Consider the following 24,915-nt stretch of genomic DNA (forward strand, 5'->3'; position numbering starts at 1 on the left):
ACTCCTCTTGAAATATGCATTATTTCATAATTTCTTAATTTAAAAAATCATAAACCCATTGATATCATTTGGAAACCTCCAACCACTTATAAAACCTCTACATTGCAGGAATGAAGAATTAAATCAGGAGGTCAAAACTTGGCTCCATACCTAACCAGTTAGGTAGCCACTTCTCTCTGAGCCTCAGTTTCCTTCTGGAATTTCTGGGTCACTTAGTTATGGAAAAACTGGTATTGCAAAGTAGTTTCAGTAAGTTGGAAAATATATATGAAGTACTTTTCATGTGTATTGCCAACTATTAGTATAAAACTCTACTGTGGCCTAAACTTCTAAAGGTGCTTTCTAGAATACTTTCCACAAACACCATGGGCAATCAGAGTAGTGGATCCGTGCGGGCCACCATGCCACGGATGGCTTCCTGGAGTGGGTAGAACATGACCCAGTCTAGGACTTAGACAAGAGGAGAAAGGGAGGAAGCACAGAAAGCCAGTGAACAAGTCAGTAGGGCCCAGCTAGATGCATTTTGAAAGGAAAAATGGTGAAATTTTGCCATATTGTGGAACATCTGGAAAGTGGAGCAGAGGGGTTGGAACATTATGCTCTTGGCAATATGGAGCTATGTAGATTATTGAGTAAGAAAGAGACATAAAGAGGTGATCAAGCAATGAAAGCACAGGACGGGTTGAAAGGGGAAAGACGAAAATCAGGGAGACTGGTAATGTGCACATGCATTTGTGAGGGTGTGGGCTGGGTGTTGATAGGATCAGAAAGTACAAAGTCATTCCAGAAGAAGGTGGGTCAGGAGCCACCCCAATTACAGATGGGGTGGTCTGGCCTTTGGACTCGCTTTAATATCGTTTATGAAGTTATCATAAAGTATCATGAAGCTAACTGAGATATCAACTCATTTATGCTTATTAATGTCTTCTCCATGAAGTGAGCCAGAGATGCCAAAAGAAACATCCAGGCAAGTTCATTGGTCAGCGAGAGTTGAAAGGATCAACTGCGAGGTTTATTTCACAGTTATGGTGACTCCTACCTCGCCTTCCTAAAAAGTAAAAAATCAGGTACCTAAGAAGCTGGAGTTTCCAAATAATTTATCTCCAGGTATTCCTGCAGACCAGGCTTCCTCTTCAGCCCACCTGTCTCTCAACCCACCACCAGCCAGTTCTGTTAGGAAGGTGCAGGCAGAGTGTGGGATTTTCCTTGAGGAAAGGGGACCATATTTCTAGAAAAATAAATTCTAGAATGTGTTATTGGGCCATTGCATTCAAAAGCAGAATTAATTGACAGAACAGAAATAAAACCCTCATGGGGAGTAAGGTTTAGAAAAACAAAGCTTAAGATGACAAGGCAAAAGACGGAGCAGACCTATGTAACACCCACTCCTGGCTTTGTCAATAGCTGTGTGAGCACAGGCAAGTCACTCCATGCTCTGGGATCCATCTAATCAGAGGGCTGGACTCGAGAATCTCAGGAGTCTTTTCCAGTCCTCACAGTCAATGCCTTTGATAGTTATCTTCCAAAATGTCAACTAATACAGAAAAGGGGTCGTTAGCATCCATCTCACTCTGTGTGCGTCTCTCACACACACACACACAGAGTAGCCCTGGAAATTACATGTCATAGTGCAAAGCTCGGCTTCCACGTAGGGAAACACCCGCCCAAATCATGGCCAAAGCATAATCATGTAGATCATTTTGTAGAAAAAATCAAATTATATAGGATGTGTCATTTCAAAAAAAAAAATTCATTCTGACGTTGCAGTTAGGAAATTGCCCTGTGGTGTGTGGGTGTGTCCCCAAATAGCAGAGTGAAGGAATAAAAGCCCCAGGGAGCAGAGACAGGTGACAAACACAGTTCAATGTCAGATTCCAGATGCTCCATGCGTCCACACTGCATGTGATGCATGGCCAGCATCGATGTGCCTCCAGGAGAGGGTGAAACCTGTTCCAAAGCTGAGAGACGGCCTGTAGAAGGTATGTAAGCATTGGCCCTTTGGGGTTGATTTTCAGGAAGATAGACTAGATAAGTTTTCCCCTTCTGAAAGATATCGAATAGGGTTCAGGTATTTTGTTCCCTCAAAGAAACTGTAAAGCCTCAAAATTTGATTTCACAGGTGGACTTTTTATAGAAGATTTTACTACTGATCATCTGAATGGCTGGCATCTCCTGTGCATTAAGAATCAGTAGAGGCAGGAGCACTTGGGGACCACTGTTCCCCCAGAAAAGGGGTTTCTGAACAAATTATTGTGTTTTTTCCTTCAGTGTCAATGGGATAAAGTGTCTTGCCTGTTAAAACGTGGGATGGTAGCAGTGGGACTGCTACATACCTTCTACAGGTCGTCTCTCAGCTACCCTTCTGGGGAAGGCAGGGACCATGCTCCTGAAAAGGTCCCAAATGGCTCCTGGCAGGAAGCACATGAGTTGAAACTCTTCATGAGCCTGTTGGAGGAGGGAAGAGCAGCCATTCCGGCACCAGGTAGCATGCCAGGGAGAGATTCAGCACTGAAGTGACCTACAGCTCACTGAGAACAGAGCTGCCCCACTGAGTGCTACAGCACCCATGTAGCCATGCCCAAGGAGCAGGGGCCCTTGGTGACCAGGGTCCTTGGGCCCACATGTTTACTGGACCAGGTCATCAAGTTCTATTTTCTGTATGAGTCTGATGTTTGGGGGAGGGGAGATAAGATGAAAGCACTTATTGAGCACCTAGTATGAACGAAATTTACACTTGGGATAGAATCCCAGCCCCACCTCTAAGCTGCCTTGGACTTCATGGCCAGATGGAATAGACCCATGTAACATCTGGTGATCAAAACAAATCACATCAAGCCAGAGCTCCATCTTCCTTGACCTGTTTTCTCCTCTCTCACTAACTGAGTTCTTCCAGCTCCCCTTACAGGACTTCTGAGTTTCTGTTGGCTGGCCGTAGATGCCCAACCATTGTATCACCATCTATAAACTTCCACCTTTTTAGCCAAGGAACTCCGGAAATAATCAGCCCTCACCATGCAACTTCTAAAACCTGTACAACTCAACTATAAATTTTGTCAACCTCCAAAATCCCCCTTACCTCTATTTCAATATTTATCAAGCATTTAACATGTGCCATAAGACATATTATTTTTAAAATAGTTCATACCCTGGGGTATCCAATGACTTCGTTTATTGTGCTATTCAGAAATTAAAATTTGCAGATTCAAGAAACACTTTTGAGTGCCTACGGTACACCAGGCATACAAAAAGTTCCAGGGCGCTAAGGGAAGTTAGTATGATCCTGGCTGTCAAGTACCTCACCATCCTGAAAAGGTGACAGTCAGGAATACATGAAAAACCCTCAGCTAGGTAAGAGGCAGCACAGGTAAGTATAAAATGCCAGGCATCCCCTGAGGAAAAGAAGCCATCCTGCCTGAGACAGAGGATGGAACCTGCCAGTGCCATCAGAGGGACGTGTCCTCCCTAAACAGGTATCTCAGAGAGAAGCACTGCCAAATTATTTTCCAGAGCATTTTGCAACCATTATCTCATTTTATTACGGTATGAGAAAGAAATGGCAGGTGTGTCTCATTCACAAGTAGGATTTGCAAGGTCAGCCCAACAGACCTTGTGAACTTTTGGTGGGGGGAGAATTGCATGCCAGCACCTGCGGAAATGGTCTTTGAGGTCACATGACTTGTAAAAGGCCAAGCAGAAATTAGCGACTTCTGGCTCCCAGCCAGAGTTGTTTTCTTTTTTTCCCCACCACACCAATGGTATTTCTCATTTCTAGAACTTTTGATAGACATGCTCATAATATTCTTGAAATTGCCTTTATCCATGATGAAAGTCTTCAGAATTTGTCCCAGAGGCCAGCAGTAAATTGGTATCACCTTCCACTTTAAGGGTTTGCACAGCCTTGGGAAGCTGGTTATTTCATCTCCAATCTTCTGTGTGGCGTTTGTTCCCACCTCTCATTCTAACACTCCCTGACACAGCCTGAGGGGCCGCGGCCCTCCCTGGTGGTCTGCAGCCCAGCACTTCAGTATCACCCATGTGAGGAAGGTGCTCCTTAGCGTGTGTGTGTGTGTTTGTTTTGCTGAGGTTTTGTTTTTATGTTGTTTTGTTGCATGGCTCTGCCTGGTTTTCCTGGAATTTGAACAGGCACAGAATCTGGGCTGCTAAATATGCAGACCAGGGGGACAGAGGCTGAGCCACCAGCCTTCTGCAACCACCTGTATGATGTAGGACAGATGAGGCTGGACACCCAAGGAATTTTCAGGAAGCAGGTTTATTTAAGCTGTAGTGGTCCAGAGGGTCTAAAGTCTAAAAATCTCTGGACTTGAGTCTGGAAATCCTTCTAGATTTAAACTCAGTGGGGTGGTTACAGGACAGTGGGAGTGGTTGGGAACGTGACAGTTACTCTTTATCACCTATTCTTGGACTGGACAGAGGTTTCCCACCTTTTGTCTGCAAACCTGGCATTTACAAGAAAGAGGAAGTTTCAAACCACATTGAGCTCTCTGCAGAACTCCTGTGAAATCCTGTGGACACTCTTTGTAAAAATCTTTCTGACAAGAGGAAAAACTTAATTATGAAAGTGGGGTCTTTGGGGTGGGGGTACCTGGTCTGCTTCATGTAAGCCCTGCCTGATGGATAAGCTCAGCTTCACCCGCAACCCCTCACTTGCCCACCTAGAGACCTTGGCTAGCAAGCCCAGTTTGCCCTACCTCTTCTAGTATTCAACCCAGTGAACAAAATCTCGGGTATCTTTACAACCAGTGACTTTCCCTTTGGATTGCCAAGAGTTCCAGATAAATGTTGCTTTGGTTTGTTAAATTGAAGCAACCTCTTAGTACATTTGAAAAATAACACAGGTTCATAAACAGCATTTGTTGTGCCCTCTGATATCCAGGACCAAGTCCCAGGCTAAAAAGAAAGGCAGACAGGTCTGTGCAGTACGGTGCAGCCAGCCCTAGGTGGAGAGAGCAGCGAACTGGGAGCCAAGAGACCTGATGCGATTCCTGGCTTTGCCGAGATTTATGAGCTCTGTGTCCTGGAGAGTTGATTTCCTTAGAGGAGGCAGGCATGATCTCAAGCTCCCCTCAATTCTGCCTTTATGATGCTAAGGTTAAAATACAGCTCTGCCAAGGGAATGGCTGGGTGGCCAGCACTTGTCATATGAGGAATAAGAAGCAAAGGTCTGACAGGGATGCCCTCCTAGCCTGGCAGATGTGCCTGAGGGTTGGCACTATGGGAGAATACCCTGCTTTGTCAGGTGAGGCAGGACACCCCTTCCATTCTCATCCTGCATGAACCCTGTCTGCAGAAGTGTCCTGGGGCAAGCTGACTTCCCGGCATCTCTGCAGTGCAGAGTTGACTTGCACTTCCCAGCTTGGGATGAGGCTCATGATTGACCCATGAACAGGGTGCTAAACAGTAGCTGCTTCTCCACCTGAGCCAGAGGGAAGGGACGTGGTCTTGTGTTACCTTTCAATCTGAAAGAGTAAGCAAGACCTTGTTCCTTGTTCATGCATGCCCACAGACTCTTGGGGTTTTGTCCCTCCTATATTCTGAGTTTTGTTAAAGTTGTCCCTAGATCAGTGTGATCAAGACCATTGTTTTCAAACATCAATGTGCCTCCAAATCAGCAGGGATTCTTCCTCAAAAGCAGATCTCAATTCAGTAGGTCAGGGATGAAGCATCCCTAGCAAGCTCCCTAAAGAAGCTGGTTCATGGACCAGACTGAGCACTGCAGATGCAGATAAAAAGAAAGAGTCCCTGTTTGTAGGTTGCTACAGAAATCATCTTGAGCCTCAATTTTTCATCTTTTGGCAATACTTCCCATCCTGTGTGTTTCAAGGTACTATTGAAAGGGCCAAGTGAGTTAACTTTGGAAATGTACAAATGTATTCATGCAAATATTTTCCACTATCCCAGGCAGCCACTGGACCATGTGATTCTGGTGTGCCAAAGAATCTCTAGCAGAGTGGGTTAAACCTGCATGCCCTAGGAATGACCAAATATTCCAATAAACAGACCTTGAGTGGGTGTAGGCACATGCACTTTAACAAACCACCAGGCAATTCCATGCTGTGGATTCTCAGACCATGCCTTGAAAAATCTGTTCCTAGTGGTATGGAAATTGAAGACAATATGATTCAGAACAGGGGTTCTTATGGCTGCTAACATATTTGAGGCACTTGGTTCCCCATAGATTGGAACTTGTCAAACTTTAATGTGCATGGAACTCACTTGGGGAATCTTGTTGAAAGATAAATTCTAATTCCATCAGTCTGGGGTAAGTCCTGAGATTCTGCATTTCTAACAAGCTCCCAGCTGATGCTAATGCTGGTCCAGGGACCAAACTTTGAATAGCCAGCACCTGGATCTATAGTTCGAAGCCAAGTTGCACGTTAGAGCCATTTTTAAATACACGGGCATTAAAATTTTCAATTTTTTAAATTAGTCTAAGGTAAGGCTTATGCATTTTTTTTAAAAGCAGCCAAGTGAGGTAATTCACAGCCATTTGGAACTTTCTGCCAGGTGTGTCCAAGACACTGGCTGAAGAGTAGTGACTGGGCAGTCAGCCCAGGGTCCACCTGTTCCTGCTGGTCCAAGGTGCAATTAAATGGCTCTTAGGCTGTCTCTTCCATCTCTTGACACAGATATAACTTAGGTTTCTGTGGGAAAGGAAATAGAAGTTGTAATGGATTGGAAGCTGAGAACTCAATGGTTTAATGTAGGATGATACAGAAATCATCCTGAGTCTCAATTTTTCATCTTTTGGCAATATCAGCACCCATCCTATCCATGTCAAGGTGGGCCAAGTGAGTTAACTTATAAAGTGTGCAAATGTAACCAGGAGAATATTTTCCACCTGCCTAGGCAGCCCAGGACCATGTGCCTCTGCTGTGCACTGGCAGTGGAGTGTTGTACAAAGACAGATGCAGTCACTCCTCCAGATCAAGCTGCCCTTTCTACCTTCCAGCTTCTGGGTGTGGTTTTTCCTGGCTCTCTGCTTGGCTCTCAGGGGTGTGGACCAAATGGGATGCTGACCTGTCTCTTCTTGCCCCTGGCTAGGCGGCAGTGGGGAGCAGCCACCAACAACAGGCCTGAAGGCAGAGGAGGGCTCTGAGGCTGTGCTCCCCAGGCGCAGGAGTGTGTTCCACATCGAGTGGTCGTCCATTAGGAGGAGGAGCAAAGGTATGAGCACCCTCACCTAGCGCTCAGTGCCTGGCTCCCTAATCTCTAATACAACAGCGGCAGTGACAGTGCCTGCTTCACAGGGTGGTGGAGAGACCCATGAAGGTCAGGTTCATTCTTTTCACATGACCACTGACCAAAGCCATGGTTTTCCTGGATCTGGACACATCCTGCCTACAGCGGGGAGATGAAGTGGTCCAGGCTAACACAGGGCTAGGCCAGGGATCTCAACTTGGCTGCACGTGACAATCCCCTGTCTCCCATCCCCAAAACTCTAATTCATCTGAGGAGCAGCTGGACTGGCTTTAGGGTCTTTTAGAGCTCTTTATGAGATTCTAATTCCAATATTTGCCACCAATTCAAAAACCACTGGTCTGGGAGGTTATCAATGGAAAGGCCTCATCAAAGACGGTGGGGGGAATGTCCAGGTCAGGGGAACAGGTAGAGGGGAATGGTGGGGAGGGGCCAGGGAGCAGCCAAAGCTGAGCAGGTGAGGAAGCCAGAGACCTGGAAAATGAAGCTGGTTCTGGCAAAAAGCTAGAAGTCTGGAGAGATCTCCCCAGTCAGCAGTGGTGGGGAGAAGCCTTGTGGAGAGACAGACAGTGGGCCAATGCAACTCTGCCCCAACCCCCAGAGAGGGTAGCAGAATGCCCAGGGCTGAGCAGCTGGCCAGAGGTACTGCAGCGGGTAGAGACGACTCCGCAGGCAGTGCCTGCTCATAGCTTCTTTCCATAGTTCACCTAATCTCATCATTGCACACCAAAAGTCAGTCAGGCTAAAGAAATGTTTCTGGAAAGGTTATAGGAAACCTTACAGGGTAGAGAGGGCATTGCAGTTACCTGAAAGACCCCCAAGCCTAGAAGTGTGTCTTTGACAGGGGTCTCCACATGATGTGAAAGAGCGTGGTTTGCCTCTAAAGGTCAATAACCCCCCTTCCTAGCGCCGCCCGTGATGGTGAGCTGGGGGCAAGGCACAGTAGGGTCCCATGCAGAGGAGCCTGGAGGCAGAAGTCCCTGGGAATTGCTGCAGATTGCAGGCAGCAGGATCTCCAGACAGAAGCAGTGGGTCCAGCAGGAAATCACACATGATCTGAGTCATAGGGCTTTGCTCTGCTCTTCCTTTCAAAGTTTCCAAAATTAATGTTTTCTCCCACATGGCATAACTTCCCAACCACGCTAGTATCTTCAGCCTGTGTTCCTTCTAAAGTGGGAACACAGTGTCTTTGACACATCCTTCCAGGGCTTAGACACCCTGAAGACTCAGGAATGACTTGCCAAAGTATCTGAAAACACAGGGAGGGCAGAGCCCAGCCTGCCATTCTCACACTTGACCACAAGAGGGAGCCAGAGCATCAAGTCCAAAACCTACCAGGGCCTGCTCATTCAGGATGCCTAAAACCCCACTGAAATTGGTCATCCTCAAAAAATAAGTTATCCATAACAACGAAAAGTGTTTAGAGTCACATTTCAAGATTTTTCTAGAATTACTTGGATACACCAATGTCTGTTTGAAGTGTATACATGGATATCACTTGTCCTGATCCAACCAGCAATTGTCAACTACTAAAATGTCTAAAGACCAAAGACCCATCAGCCATCTTGGAAGAGTCAGAGTCAAGTTCAAACCCAGATCCTGCATGGCTCAGGCAGCCTACTGCTTCATGAGGAACAAATGAAGGACTTCAACCACATCCAGTCTCTTCCTCTGTGCACTGACTTGTGGCATAGGAGAAAGAACTCTGGTCGCAGGGCTCAAGGGCAAGTCACTATCCCCTCCAGGCTACTATTTCCTCATTTAATTTAATTTCCTCTCGTCCCTCATGGTGGTTGCCCATGTTAAGTTACAGGAGTCAAGTTACCTTGGGGCTTCTTCATCAAGGGTCAGTGGAGCCTCTGAACTCCCTTTATTCTTTGTAAAATATCCTGTTTACGTGAACATGTACATTTTTTCTCAAAGGGAGGACCCAAAAGGGCCTATGACCAGTAAAGGAAAAGAGGGCCTTTCAGGTACAAGACTCCCAAGAGTCTAACTCAAGTCTTATACTAAAGTGCTGCTGAGGTGCCAGAGCAGAGGTGCCCAAACTGATGATTCTCTTTCCTTCCAACTTCAGTGTTTGGAAAAGGCGAACACCAGGAGAAACAAGTCAAGGAACCATTTCCCTATCCATACCGGAAACCCACAGTTGAGCTGCTCGTGAGTATGGGGTGACCCAAATCAGGGACATGCCCTGAAGTCACAGAGTCTACAGCAGATTAGGCAGCTGAAGTCTGCCAAGAAGTTTCTCCCATTTAGGCAAACTTTTCTTCAATTCATATTTTCAGAAATGTAGGGACGCTTGAATAAAATTCTCTATTTTTTATAGTTTACTTTGTGAACTTTCATATTCCTTTTATTTGAGTTATCAGGTTTCCTCTAAATCAAGAATTTAGGAAATGAGCTCAGGCCAGTTTTCAAAAATGGAATATTTACATATTCAATTTCATATCTTTAGTTTTACAGACAGTTCAATTTCTCTTCAATTGCATAAGAGAAAACAACTTCTTCTAGAAAGAGTACAATATAGTGAAAGTAACGCTCTTTTAAAAATCTAGACATCTTTGGTTAATCTGAATCCTACTGTTTGACCTTGACCTTTGCAAAAAAAAAATCTCTGGATGCCTGAGCCCTCATTCAGAAGCGAAGATGAAAATATCCTCTTGTTGTCCCTCATGGCGGTTGCCCATGTTAAGTGAGGTCCCCAAGGACCACAACATCAGTGTGCAAACTGCAGATGGCAGGAGGCTCTTGCCCATCTCTCGTCCCTGGGCAGGATCTGCACACCATGGAGGAGAGCTCCAAGATGAAGGTGGAAACCAGCATGTCCAGGACTTCCTGGATCCAGAGCTCTGTGGTTGCCAGCGGGAAGAGGGTCAGCAAAGCCCTGAGCTACATCACAGGAGAGATGAAGGAATGCGGAGAAAGACTCAAAGGTACAGTTCCGAGAGAGCAGCCCCAGATCCTGCACCTAAAAAGATCAACTTGGTCATCCCGGAAACTCACCACCGTGGCAGGGGTGGGAAGGTGTTTCTGTAGACCAGAACAAGCTCTATCAAGGGTCTTCCAGGAAAGCTGGGAATGTGCCATTACATAGTCTCTTGAGATGTAAATACAGGTACAGTTACTTGTGCAAGCTCTCTTTTCTAAATCGCATAACCCTGCTGTCCCAAATGTCCCATTCAAATGTTGCAGATAAACATTTTTAGTGCTGGGACTCTAGAGAGTCAGCAGTATTCCAGAAAAATGCCTTCTGGCTGATTTACAGAAGAACTGTGTCTACTAGACTCATAGGTTCTCTCTAGCAATCTCCTTGAGCTCAGCTCATGGGTTTGACACCCTCTATGCAGCAAGAGAGTTTTCTGCAAATTTTATGCCACTCTTTCGGGAGGCACAGACAGCGCAGAGGACCTAACCTCCCTGCTGCAGGAAGAACAAGCTAGAGTATATCCAGCTGGCAAGGGGTCTCAAGTTTTCTGGGCAGTCGGGTGCTCTCCCAGGTTCTCCTTTTACCCTTTTCTGTGGCAGGTGACAGCAGGTGGCCAGCTCCCTGGAAACTCACTTTGGATTTTCAGAGAGATCCCACACACCCTTGGCCTGCCCACCAGGCCTCACCCAGGGCCACCACACGGAGCCTTTGCTGAGTTCCTCCCTGTTCTGTTTCAGACAAATCCCCAGTGTTCCAGTTTCTGGACTGGGTGCTCCGGGGCACGTCACAGGTGATGTTCGTGAACAACCCCCTCAGTGGCATCCTCATCATCCTCGGCCTCTTCATCCAGAACCCCTGGTGGGCCATCTCAGGCTGCCTGGGCACCGTTGTGTCCACCTTGACAGCCCTCATCCTGAGCCAGGACAAGTAAGTCCCCAGAGACCCAGGGTCCAAGTGTGAGGCCAAGAGGACATTGCAGAGGACCATCCTCCCCTTCCCAGCCCTCAGCTCAGAAACCCCTCAGAATAAGGACTCTGGTAGCTAAGCACGGTATTTCCTAGAGACACACTCTCTAGAAAGGTGCAGGGTGGGCAGGCTGTGTCCTCCCTCTTCATGCCCACAAGAATGGCCTGTGAAGTGTGTGGCAGGCCCCAGCCAAGAAGTAGCTCATAAGGAAGATTTAAAAGGCCCTGGGACCAGGTATGGTGGCACACACCAGTAATCCCAGTGGCTCAGGAGGCTGAGGAAGGAGTATGGCAAGTTCAAAGCCAGCCTCAGCAATTTAGCCAAGCCCTAAGCAACTCAGTAAGACCCTGTCTCCAAATAAAAATATAAAAAAAGGGCTGGGGATGTGGTTCAGTGGTTAAACACCCTGGGTTCAAGTCCCTGTACCAAAAAAAAAAAAAAAAAAAGTAAAAAAGTAAAAAAGATAAATATAAGGCCCTGGGAAAACCTCCACTCCACCAGCCCCACGTGTCCCCCCAGGTCAGCGATTGCAGCAGGACTCCACGGTTACAACGGGGTGCTGGTGGGGCTGCTGATGGCAGTGTTCTCAGACAAAGGCAACTATTACTGGTGGCTTCTGCTCCCTGTCATCGTTATGTCCATGTCTTGGTAAGTTTGTCCTGAGGACGCAGTTCAGGTCAAGGGGCCATTGTCCTTTTCATCTCAACCCTGTGACTGCTGTCTGAACTCCATTTTTAAGTAGCATTTGTTCAGCTTGCATGTCAGAAACACCAGCTGGGAATATTTACTCACATGATAGTGCTACCACACAGCACTGGGTCACCTGTACATGGTGTCTCCACTGTCGTCCTTTCTTCTCTTGCTGAGATCTAAAAGGGTTTCCTGCCAGAGCACAAAGCAAGAAACCAAGGTCACACAGGTGAGGAACCACACCACAGGGGCCTGTCAGCTTCTGGCAAGCTGGTCTCTCCTGCTCCTACGGCTTCTCTCTGTCCCTGGGACCCCAACCAGAGTAGGCTGAGGAACAGCCATGGCACAGAGTCCTCAGAGCACCCCACCTCCAGAAAACACAGGGCACCCTGCCCACGAGGCAAGTGAGCTTGACACTCCATAAACATGAGCTAAATGACTGGGTGACTGACTCCCTCCCCTCTGCTTCCCCAACCTGCCTTTCTCCTCCTGCCTGGGGAGGGAGCTGTATGACTCTGAGGAAGTAGTGAGACTCCTGTCCTTTAAATGTCTCCCAGAAAGCCCTCCTTCTGGAATTGAGAGTGGACTCATCCTGTCACTGTACCCTGCACGGGAGGAGGCCCAGGGGAAGACCCTGCCTCTGTGCTCAGGGAGGATGCTGAGCAGACTGCTTTTCTCTGGGAAGGTGCCAGGGTCTCCTGCTGCTGCCTGGTCCAGTGGTGGAGCCAGGCAGCTTCCTGACCAGCATGTCTTGTGCTTCTGCCCTCAGCCCCATCCTGTCCAGTGCCCTGAGCACTGTCTTCAGCAAGTGGGACCTGCCAGTCTTCACGCTGCCCTTCAACATCGCTGTGACTCTGTACCTGGCAGCCACAGGCCACTACAACCTCTTCTTCCCCACGACGCTGCTGCAGCCCACATCCTCCGTGCCCAACATCACCTGGTCGGAGGTCCAGGTGCCCTTGGTAGATATCATGGCAGGAGGAAGTGTAGTGTCAGTACAAGTTCAGTGTTAAAGTGGTATCTGCTTATTGTGCACATAAAGAACATCCTGAGTGATAATTACTGACAAACATACAATCTAAGACATGCTTTGCACACGTTTCATGACCTACAATCCTTGTTTCCTTCTAAGGACTAAAAGGGTTATTTCTGGTCCCACCTGTTAAAACACAGAGAGCGGAACTGAGGCCAAGTTTAGAGACCCACCTGAGATCACACAGCAAGTTAGTGAGGAGCAAACTGCAGCCTCCTGACTGCAGGACTGGGTTCTTTTCTTTTTTCCCTTGTTCAAAGTATTTTTGAGCAGGGCACCGTAGCACATGCCTGTAATCCCAGCAACCCAGAGGCAGGAGGATCGCAAGTTCAAAGTCAACCCCAGCAACTTAGCAAGGCTTTAAGCAAATTAACAAGACCTTGTCACTAATTTTTAAAAATGTTTAAAGAAGGGCTTAAAGAGTTTAAAGAGTGGCTTAGTGGTAAAGTGACCCTGGATTCAATCCCTAGTACCAAAAAGAAAAAAGTCTTTTTGATACTTTACCCTGGTTTTAATGCAACTGTGTCTTTTCTTCCCTCAATCTCATTTAATCATTAAAAATATGCACATCATGCTTTCATTTATTGGCTTAAGGAGTCACAGTTATAGCCTTCAGAGCTTACTCCATTCGCTCTCTGAGGCTGGTATATGTTTTAAAGCACAGGTGTTCCCCCATTAAGAAATATGTATAACAGAGCTTTCAAAATTTTTTTTTCTTTAACAAGTATTCTGTATAATATGCTGACCTCTGGAAGTCTGCCAAGATAATGAATAAGAAGCAAAACTAAAAGCACTAAATCAGCTTGGAGAAATATGCCCATCAGCCTTCTTATCTAACCAGGTGCATTTTCTCTGAGGCCTCCGACTTTCCATGACATTAAAAGACCCTACAATCTGGCACTCACCCTGAAACTTCATTATTGGCAATTCATCACCACAATACCACTTGGGCTTGTTGAAGGAACTTTCAGAGATAAAGAAGCCCAGTGTCTCTTTGCATTCCACAACATAGGTCAAACACGCCCTGCATTTGCACTAAGAAGCATCATTATTTAGCAAAGGAAACCTTGTGTTAGCCTCATTTCGTTGATTGTTATGTTTCCTCAAGGACCTCCTTGGGGCAGAGGTGAGAAAATGTGCTGTGTTGGGATTCTGCTCCCCAGATTTCCCAATTTGTGAAGTTTTCCCAATTGATGTCTTTTAGAAACAAATTTGGTCAAGGGTGTGTTATGAGATGATGTCAGAAGTTGCAAGTGTAAGATATTACATTCGCTGCATGACATTTTCAATTGAAAAAATATTTCATAACTTTATAGAAATGAAAAAAGAATAATCCTGTATACACAATTTAGAACCCCAAAATTCCAGGAGAGAAGCCAATTTGTGGTGATCATTCTTTAAGAAACATCTTTCTGGCTTATTGAATGAATTATGGTGATTCACTTATTGGCATATTCTTGACAATCCTAATTAGAGTCAAGTGGTGAATGTCAGAGTGAGGGTCTAGAACTGCCAATGGTTTTGAGCCTCTGTGGGTTCCTTTGATCTCATGACCACTAGAAATGTTCCTCAGCTGGTGTAACTAGGTAGGTGCCCAGTACCACTGCCTCTGTGTCAAACTCTGTCGCCTGTCTCCTGGCCCCTGCGTGGCCAGGCCAGAGCCCTATTCTCTTCTCCGTCCTGGAGTGCAGGGAGACCTACCTGACCAGATAGCCCGCTAGCCTGTGCTCCTGTCTCCATATCCTCTCACTGGATGTGAGCCCATGAGCTGCAAGTTCCCCATCCCCTGGCATTGCAGGGACAGTCTTCTCAGAGGACTCAGATTGACAGGAGAACTGACTAGCCATAATAATAGATGCACAAACTCACCTGAGACTCTGCTCCTTCCCAGCTGATTGCCCCAGGGGTGAGGCAAACCCAACATGCACCAGCATGGCCCATGCCACTTCCACCAAGCACTTCCCTGGATCAAAAGCTTTGGCCAAACCCTCCAAGACAAAGGACCCAGCGTCAGTTGCTAGGGAACCCTGCATCCCAGGACCCTCTTCCCTGACTCCAGGGCATCTGTGCAAGTGCCACAAGGATTCCAGCTTCCCCAAAGGCTCTTCCACCCCCGGGTCCCACTGGACCTCGAGACACCTGGAGAGCAGAGTCAAGCAGGGTGCCCCCAGGGCTTATCAACACAGAGAGCAGATGGCGGGCATGCCACCTTCTCCAGGTCCCTTCTGTGGTTCCTAGTCCAGTTGTTAAGCCAGACAAGATTCATGTCACCATCCCTAGACAGGTGGATCTTGAAAACACAAAAGACCTTTTTCCATCTACTAGCTTTTTTGCCATCCTCTTAGGTTTGAAAAATGTTTTGAAAGTTTTGATCAGAAATCTATTCCTTTCCAATGAGCAATGCCCTCAAGGGGAAGTTTTCCAGTTTCTCTTCACAAGGAGGCTGAGCGCCTTCCACTCCTATTCCTAAATGAAGGAAACAACATACTAACCCTGGGAGTCCCGAGAACTCAAAGTTAAGATGGTGGGTCATTCTTGTGTTCCTCGTGGAGCTGACCTATTTGAGTCACCTTGGAAACCAGGGGCCATGTGGTTGGTGCTGAATCTTGGAGCTAAGCTTTACGTCATCTCTTTTGCTTCCCTAATAATGTGACTGTGCATCCACAGCTTCTGAGAGCCATCCCGGTTGGGATCGGCCAAGTGTACGGCTGCGATAACCCCTGGACGGGAGGCATCTTCCTCGTGGCCCTGTTCATCTCCTCGCCTCTCATTTGCTTGCATGCAGCAATTGGATCCACCATGGGGATGTTAGCAGGTCTGTGTCATTGCTCTCCCTTGGTAATGAGCCACAGGGACCCAGTGCCCAGGGCCAGCTGCAGAGAAATCAGGGGCATGTGTCTTTAACACCACACCTGCAGATTCCCAGAAACACGCCCTCCTCCCACTGCACCCTGTTTCTCCACTGTTGGTGCCAATGCCCACATGCCCTACAGGCAAAAGTGGTCCTCTAGAAAGACTGGTGTCAATCATTCACACTGTAGTGTAAATTTAAAGTTTGGGAGAGATTTCCTCTATGCATTTTTAAAATCTTATAATCTCCAATGACAAAAAGGGGTTGAATTTGTTCACAAAAGGATTCCTTTTCTTTCTTCCTTCCTTTCTTTTTCTTTTTGGCAGGAGAAGGACATTCTCTGGGACTGTTTAAATCAGATTTCAGAGTCTTTTATCAGAGGGTCTCTGCAGCTCCTAACAGCTTTGCCACTAGAATTCTTGTGGCTCTTTGACTATTTATTTCCTTTAGGTGTAGTTTCACTAAATAAAATCAGAAGTCCTTTATTGTGTAAATACCTAAGAGGATCGCTGGTTCTGGGCTTTGAGGACTGTGGCAGGGGTGGGGACAGGCAGGCGAGCCCCTGGGTTCCCTGACTCTGTACCGACGCCTGCCTTCTCTCTCAGCCCTTAGCATCGCCACACCCTTTGAGGCCATCTACTTTGGCCTGTGTGGCTTCAACAGCACTCTGGCATGCATAGCCATCGGAGGCATGTTCTACGTCATCACCTGGCAGACGCACCTCCTGGCCATCGCCTGCGGTAGGTACCTCTAACAGTGTCCGCATAAAGAATTCACCTTGTGAAAATTCTGCTACTGCCCAAAGATAAATAGGGGGATCTGTTTGCTTTATAACTGGGCTTTTAGTTAAAACCATCTTCAATAGCTACGGAGCGATTAATATATGCAAAGCTGATTTCTCTGTCCGTGTACACGATGTTCCAGCCACACGGCAGCAGGCCTTGTTTTGAGGCAATGGTTGTTTTGTTGTTGAGCATGGGTTGTCTCCTGTGACTGCGACTTTCCCAGACAGTGATCGGAACTGACAGAGTGACTCTTAAGCAAGTTAATCCTCATGGCAATTTACATCTTATACAGCTTTGAAACGTAAACAGCCAAACATTGACCATAATCCTTTCAAATGATCCCTCTGAGTTACATGCTCAGAGTCCCAGGAACTTAGATTAACCATAACAATTGGCGTATTTTATATTTTCATTCTTGAACATCTTTTATTTCTTGATGCTATGTGAATGGAAACCAAATAAAACTCCTTTTGAACAATAATTTAAAACAGAGATTCCACTTCAGCACAACATAGATTCCAAAACATGGTCTCCATTAACTTTAACAGTAAACGAAATAAGCCAAACCCAAAAAACCAAAGGGTGAATGTTTTCTCTGATATGCAGATATGTGGATATGCGGATGCTAATTCACAATAGGGGAGGGGGCTAGGGAAGAATAGTTACTTTATATAGGTAAAGGGGAGTGAAGAGAGGGGAAGGGGTTTGGGGGAAGGAATGATAGTAGGGTGAAACAGACATTATTACCTCATGTACATGTATGACAGCATGACCAATGTGATCCTGCAATATGTATAATCAGAACAATGAGAAATTATACTGCATTTATGTATGATTCAAAATGTATAAATGCATTCTACTGTCATGTACAACAAACTAGAACAAATAAAAACTCTAAAAAATTTTAAAAATAACATTTTTTTAATAAAAGAATAAGTTTATAATAAAAAATTCCCAAATATTCTTCACTGGGGAAGATGTTCTAGATCAATATCACCATAGACTTGTTTCCTTAATGTAGTTAGTAGATATATTTTCTTTGTTTTTATTTTATTTTTTAGCTGTAGATGGGCACAATACCTTTCTTTTATTTATTTATTTTCATGCGGTGCTGAGGATCGAACCCAGTGCCTCACACATGCTAGGCAAGCACTCTACCACTGAGCCACAACCCAGTACCTAAGATATATTTTCTTTTGCACTTTATAATAGTCACTACAAACATGAAGAAGACAAATCCTGAACTAGGTGTGAAGGCTTAATGCACTGTCTTTTTCTTCCTTCCTTTAAAAAATTATTTTGTGACCCCAAAAATCTCCATTATAAAGTCAGGCACTATAGGTATTTATGTAATTACTTTTTAAAATTTGTTTTAATTAGTTATTTATCTATTTTTTAATTTGTTTTAGTTAGTTTTCCACATGACAGTAGAATGCACTTTGATACATCATATATAATGGAGTATAATTTCTCATTCTTCTGGTGATACATGATGTAGAATCCCACCAGTAGTAAAATTATATAAGTAATAAAGTAGTAATGTCCGATTCACTCTACTATCCTTCTACCCCCACCCCCTGCCCTCCCTTCACTCCCCTCTAACATAATCTAAAGTAACTCTATTCTTTCCTAACCGCCCCCCGCATTGTGAATTAACATCCACGTATCAGAGAAAACGTTTGGCTTTGGTTTTCTGGAATTGATTTATTTTACTTAGCCTGATGTTCTTTAATTACTTTTATTTGCTCATATTGACCAAATAAACTCAGCACCAAGAAGGCACTTGAAACTAGCCTAACACCAACTCTCCAAGGTCGGCGCTATCGCTCTACTCTGAAAGTAGAAAAAATGTCTCAAAGAGCCAGCACCAGGATGAGGATATGGGAAATGAGGCAGCTCAAATGCAAAACTGAAGGAAGTGTTCACAGTCGGGGTCCTGCAGGTGATGACCCTGATATGTCCCCATGACCCTGAGGTTGAGGGCCACCTGAAATTTTATACCCCAGGTGCCCCCGACTCACCACCCCAGAGTTCCAGCCTCCAAAGAGGATAAATGTCAGACGTTACACCACTGGTTCTCAACCAAGGGTGATTTTCCCCTTCCCTGGGGACATTGTCAGTGTCTGGTAACATTCTTATTTGTCATGCCTAGGGGAAGGAAGCGGTTGCTACTGGCACCGCATGGGTAGAGGCCAGGCTGCTGTTAAGCACCCTACAATGCAGACACATTGTAGCTCCCACAACAAAGACTGTTCCTGGTGCCGTGGTTATAAACGCAGGCATGTGTCATCTCATTTAATCTTCACGACAACTCTAAACCCTGTGGGTATTATTACCATCCCCACTTCACGAAGGGGAACTGAAGCTAAGGGAGCAAAATAAATTGCCCAAAATGGGATCTGTAAAATAACTAAGTCTGTGCTTGTTGGAGGGCATCAGATGCCTTCCTGAAGCCAGCACTTTCTCTGCAGGTGGAAAGGTCCAGAAGAGTCAGGCCCTTTTCTACAGTCACACAGTGAGGGACAAGAGAGGTGAGGCAGAAGCCTCCTGCAGCCTGCTGTATGCATCTCCCAGGACAGAGAGTTCTCCCTCCAACCCAGGCGGGCTGTGTGTCTTCCGCCTCCTCCTCTGTCTGTCCTTCCTCCTCCCTCCTCATGCTGCAGGTCCTATGACCAGAGATGAGCAGACATACGGTTTTCAGAGGGGTTTCCTGTTGGTAACAGATCAAGTTTGATAAAAGAAATCAAATCTGAGGTCAGAGGAGCAAAGTTCTCCAGCTCTGGACCCAGGGTCAATGGCTAAGTCTGATGGTGTTGGGCTCTCAGGCCTCAGCCTCAGCCTCCATGTCCCCAGCCAAGCCCACTCAGCCTTTCGGCTCCCCTGTAATCCAGGGGCCAGGCGGTGTTGGGGGGCCTCTGACTCCTTTGTCTGCCCTGCTCTTTCTAACCTCAGCCCTGAGAGGCTGCCGGGCACAGTAGGTAAGAGTCCCGCCTTAGAGCCAGGTGCCCGTGGCTCAGCCCCTTGTCAGCTTCTGTGGTCCTGGGCAAGTCACTTGAGTTCTCAGTGCCTGATGCTCACCTCACAGAGCTGTTGTCAGGAACAAGTAACTCCTAATCCCTAGAGAGTGCCCCGAAAGTGCTGGTTATCTATAGTCAGTAACATCTACTAATTAACAAAGGTTCAGATGACGCAAAGGATGGCCTGAGCTGCTCCTGCTCCCTCAGAAATTACCTAGCTGGTAGGACCATGAAACTCCTGCATGCCCCACACCCCTCTTCCTATAGCTCAGCCCTTCATCTCCTCCACGCCTCCATCTTGAAACCCTACCTCCAAACAACAGAGGCTTCTCCAGCTCAGAGACAGCACAGCAGCCATACTGTGAAAACTCTCTGAGCCTCGGTTTTCTCATTTGTGAAATAAAGACAATAATGGTGCTCACATCATGGGAACATTGAGGGACATGGCTGATGTTCCTGCTAATGGGGTGCACAGTGACTCTCTATTACAGGTTAGCTGTTGTTGATGTCCTAGGGACAATTGGGATGTTCTCTGTTGAGAAATTAGGGGCTCGGAGACAGAGCCCAATTGTACTGGTCCATTTCCATTGCTTCTCACCCCTGCCAGCACCTGCCTTTTGCCAGCGGGCAGCACGGTCATGCCCTCCTCCCCCGAGCCCAGAGGTCAAGGCTGTGGGCATATCTGGTGTTCCCGGAGCTAACAGAGTGCTGCTTCTCCCTGGAAGCTCATATTATGTTAATGCTTTGTCATGAAATACTCCAGCGGGGAGTTCAGGGACTCACTTGCCTTTGCTGTATAGTAAAATTTTCATTTATGGTTTATGCTGTTAAATGTTCCTTTACTGGAATGCAAGGTGGTGGGACCCCAGAGAACTGTAACAGCTAAATTCTGGCCCTTTTTAACAAAGTTCATCTTCTGTCTTAGCTGTACCAGCATTTGCGTGGAATTTAGCACTTTTAAACCTGCCAAGCCATGGAAACGTAACTCGGTGATTTTTTTAAATCTGAGATAGCATTAGTGGCATAAAATTAATGAAGAGAGAATATGTCAACCGAGCTTGAGAAGCTGTGAAATAGTTATTGGATATTTATGGTTGGTTCTTTTTCCAGCACTGTTTGCAGCCTACCTGGGGACTGCCCTGGCCAACATGTTATCTGTGGTGAGTCAACGTGGGCTACAGATGTGCCCATAGTCCCCTCTCGGCCTCCTCAGATCTGTTCAAAACCCTCCTTCACAAACACTTCCCAATTCACCCCTCTTGTCCTGAACCACATACCCAGCACATAGTAAATGCTGAAGAAATAGCAAATGAACAAAGCTCTAAGGACAGCCTCCAGCACAGGGGCTGTTAGATTTGGGGCTTTGCATCTGAGTGTCAGAAACACTGAAAGCTTCCCATGACCCCACGAGCAGCACGGAGTTGGTTCTCAGAAGTTCAAATGTCAACTGTTGCTCAATCAAATGCCATTGTCAGTGGGCCCAGGAGTTTTTCCTAGGGCAATTAGAAGAGTATTCTCTTATAAATATAACTCCTTTATATTGTACTATTCTTTTTATGGGGGTGGTGGATACCAGGAGTTCAACTTAGGGGCACTTGATCACTGAGCCACATCCCAGCCCTATTTTATATTTTATTTAGAGACAGGGTCTCACTGAGTTGCTTAGCACCTCACTTTTGCTGAGGCTGGTTTGAACTCACAATCCTCCTGTCTCAGCCTCCCAAGTCACTGGGATTACAGGCATGCACCACTATGCTTAGCTATATTGTACTATTCTTTAGAACTATTTTAAATCTTTATTATTTGTTTTTTACAAATTTCTATAGATCATCTGTCACCTAGCTTGTGGGTCAATGTGCACCTTCTTTTGTCCCATAGCAAGTAGCACATTTCATAGTGGTGACAGGGGGTGTCATTAGCAAAGACCTCAGAAAACAGGGAGAGTCAAGCCCTCCCAGCAGAGAGAAGCCAAAGTGGACAGATATGTCCAGCAGTCCCAGAACCCCTTCTGTGTCTGAGCTCATGTCAAATGGTACGTGAGGTCAGGAGGAGCCACCTAGCCAGCCCCAGGCCCCAGGCCCAACACATAGTGCTGGGACTCAGCACACAGTCACTGCCTCCTCTTCTTAGATAAGGGCTCGAGGGTCACATCACATGAACAACCAGGAAAATTCCTGTTGCTCCTGCAGGTGGGGACAGTGGGGACATTCTGCTCGTGGCTGTCTAAATTCCTCCTTCACCTCCAATGAAAATGGGTGTTTTGAACAGAACCTTGAACAGTATTTTCCAAGCAATGGAGTTAGCCTTCCCTGATGCTATCCTGTCTCCCCCAGTGGACTAAGTCCTTCCTCTGGACTATCACTTTGTGTGCACTCTGGCTATCACACTTGACACACAGTATTGACACATGTCTACTATTTATCAGTCCTCTTCCAGCTTCAGCCTGTGCTCTCCTTCAGATTAGAGGCCCTGTCATATCTTATCTTCATTTCTAGTACCTGGTATAGTACCCAGCACATAGTAAGTGCTCAAGAAAGAGCAAATGAATGAAGCTAAGGTAACAGCCTCCAGCACAGGGGATATTCGAGCTGGGGCTTTGCAGCTGACTGTCAGAAACACTGAGAGGAAAGAGAGGGTGCAATATCACCTCCATGCTTGCTACTTTTTCTGGCACCATCCATCCACCCCTGTGCCTTCCTCAGACAAGGTACTAGAGGAGATGCAGAACAGGAAGCTTTGGTTCTGGTCACGTGTTTACAGTGGCGACCAGCCTTTGCCTCTGTGTGCAGAGAAGTTAGACTATACCACTCAATTGAGACATTTTTCAAAACAGAAACAAGTTGACATCCTGGTTGTGTACTGTGTTTAAGACACTGTGCTGACCACAGACAGGGGTACTAAAGCATGCAGGCTGTTGACTTACCCAGAAGTAATTTCCAGTCTCATTCCATCTCATTGAGGAACAGGATATTAAAATGTTGAACTGCATTTATGAGACCATTCAACCCTCCTCAGAAGAGCCCTTATGAGCCACACTCCTCTGCTTTCTAACTGGCACATGTATATGCTGCCCTGGGTCTTCCACAATCCTGCCATCTGCTTGATGATAATGGCCATGACCTGAGGATCATTTATTGAGCATTTACTATGCACTAAGCACCAACTCTCCAGGTAGGTATTATGATCTCTGGTTTGCTATTGAAGGCACAGGTCTTAAAAAGATTAAATGATTATCATAAGGTGATCAGAACTGAGATTTGGGTCTAGGTCTGTGGAGCTTCATGCCCTTTCCACAGTGAGACTCCAAGGGATGCATTCCAAAATACCTTGCGTGCCTTGTGCTTTGGAAAGACTCAGCAAGTAGCACTCATGGCTCAGAGGTATTCCTAGAGCCTAGGTTCTGGCCTGGTTCTGGTTTTTCCCCAAGGCCCATCCAACAGTGCCATCTTGACACACACATGATTGGCGTTGTTACTCCTATGGTACCACCCAAGGTTCTTGCTGCTTCTAATAACATGGTATTTGGGGGAGAGGGGACATGATTTGGTCTGCTGCAGAGCTGAATTTGTAGGATCTCTGTTTGCAAACTATCCACTCAAGCTATCGCAAAAGAGTGAGGGAACTTATTCAAAGCCTCAGGGCATCTCAAAAAATGAAAAACGAGTCTCTGTCATGAGGAAGGGACATGGGGATGGAAGAGCTCCTGAGAGGAGAGGCAGCTTCTCCTGGCCTCCAGCTCCCTGGGATGAGCCTGTGGTTCCCCGCCTCACGCCATGAGCCCATGCACTCAGGTCCTGTGAAGGGATTCTCCGCGGCACACGGCTTCTGAATGGCCGCCGGTCACAGGGCAGTTCTCCAGTCCCTTCAGTTCACAAGCCCTGCAGGCGCTGTCTCGGTGCCTTTCTGATTCATATTCTCAGACAAAAGGGGTCTACTAGCCCAAGTCACCTGCCCGTGGGAAGGGGTGTTTGAGTGGGGTGCCTATCTCGAGTTCAGTGAGTTGTGATCAAAGACAAAGGTCTTGAGCTTCTAAACGTCTGCCAAAGTCATTCCTTCAACGGGAGCCAGTGGGGGGGACACGGAACTACCCTGGTTCCTGAGTGGGACACATAGCCAGACTCCCCAGGACAGAGCACGCCTCCACGTGAAGGCGTGGCAACCCATCAATGTTGAGTGGTTTCGTTGCAAGAGTGCGTTCCCTGTTGTGAGGGAGACTGAGGCCAGGGCCCTGATTTGTTCATATCGGCTTCCAACTAAGCATGTGCTCTTCAACGCCCACAGAGCACCCCTCCTCCTCCCAGGCGGGGGGCCACGATAAGGGCATCGAAAACCAGCGCGAGCACCTCATTAACCCAGGCTCCTCTGTGTCCCCCTCCCTCCAGTTTGGACTGCCACCCTGCACCTGGCCCTTCTGCCTGTCAGCGCTCACCTTCCTGCTCCTGACAACCAACAACCCTGCCATCTACAAGCTCCCACTCAGCAAAGTCACCTACCCAGAGGCCAACCGTACCTACTACCTGTCCCAGGAGAGAAACAGAAGAGTCTCTACCACAACGAAGTACCAGGCCTACGACATCTCCTAAGTGGCCCTTTCCAAAGCCTGTCACTGTAAATGCAGCCTTCAGCAGGCTGCCTGGGTCCCCAGGCTAAAGGCCACTTCACCTCCCCTCTGTCTGTCCTGTGATCCTCCCTGCCACGCACAGGCCCAAATGTGCGTGGTCACCATTCAGGAGCCTCTCTAAGATGCATAGCACTTATCCACAGTATGTTAGTTTAGACATGACACCCACGGCTGGCTGTTGGCCCAAGAGCTCCCTTTGAGGGGAACTTGCTGTCTTCTGCAAAACAAGCCTTGTCCCTAAAGAGAAGTCACCCAGAAGGGACAGAGATGGGTGACGTGGTCACCCAACACAGTCATTTAATGTAGCAAAGCACAGTACCAGGAAATGTTCATCAGCCTGAAAGGCAAGAGGCCTGGTCTCCTTGCAGCTCTGCCTCTAAGCAGCTCAACTGTCCCAGCCTCGGTTTCTTATTAGCAAGTGTTTCTCTATAACCGGGAGGGACTCTAAAGTCTCCTTCACCTCAGCAGTGTTGATTCTTTTCTGTCTCCTATAAACTGATCAAATTAGCATGACCAGCAAGTATTACCTTAAGTTGAATAATAGCAGGAGGCGTTACCCAGAGAAGCAGCAGCAAGTGCTGATGTTCTATTGAGGTTTACTCTGGGATGGTGGAGACAGTCTCCAGATTTGAGGTTAGGAACCTCTGCTCACCAGTACCAAAATGCCTTTCCTGACATAACAGGAATATTTCTGGAGATGTCGGAAGATGAAAACTGATCTTTTCCGACATTTACATCACATGGTGAAGAGCCGTCCTTCCTTTTGTAATATTCACAATCACACTGTCATTAAACTGCTCTAACC

The 24,915-nt window shown here is 46.7% G+C and overlaps 1 protein-coding gene across 4 annotated transcripts in view; it reads left to right on the top strand.

Annotated features, from left to right (window-relative positions):
• Positions 1-24,915, top strand: part of SLC14A2 (solute carrier family 14 member 2) — a 435,461-nt gene extending 410,546 nt beyond the window's left edge. For 3 of the 4 annotated variants that reach the window (XM_079109084.1, XM_079109085.1, XM_079109087.1), the window contains 10 exons: positions 7,063-7,185; positions 9,296-9,378; positions 9,995-10,154; positions 10,885-11,074; positions 11,633-11,761; positions 12,573-12,765; positions 15,504-15,651; positions 16,293-16,427; positions 20,600-20,649; positions 23,872-24,915. In XM_079109084.1, the coding sequence (XP_078965210.1) occupies positions 7,063-7,185; positions 9,296-9,378; positions 9,995-10,154; positions 10,885-11,074; positions 11,633-11,761; positions 12,573-12,765; positions 15,504-15,651; positions 16,293-16,427; positions 20,600-20,649; positions 23,872-24,072 (1,412 nt within the window). In that variant the 3' untranslated portion in view covers positions 24,073-24,915. Of the gene's footprint in view, positions 1-1,747; positions 1,980-7,062; positions 7,186-9,295; positions 9,379-9,994; positions 10,155-10,884; positions 11,075-11,632; positions 11,762-12,572; positions 12,766-15,503; positions 15,652-16,292; positions 16,428-20,599; positions 20,650-23,871 lie in introns of those variants that run through there. The other variant, XM_079109086.1, reaches the window with a different exon arrangement.

Source organism: Sciurus vulgaris (genome assembly GCF_902686455.1).
Source record: "Sciurus vulgaris genome assembly, chromosome: 13".
Classification (NCBI taxonomy): domain Eukaryota; kingdom Metazoa; phylum Chordata; class Mammalia; order Rodentia; family Sciuridae; genus Sciurus; species Sciurus vulgaris.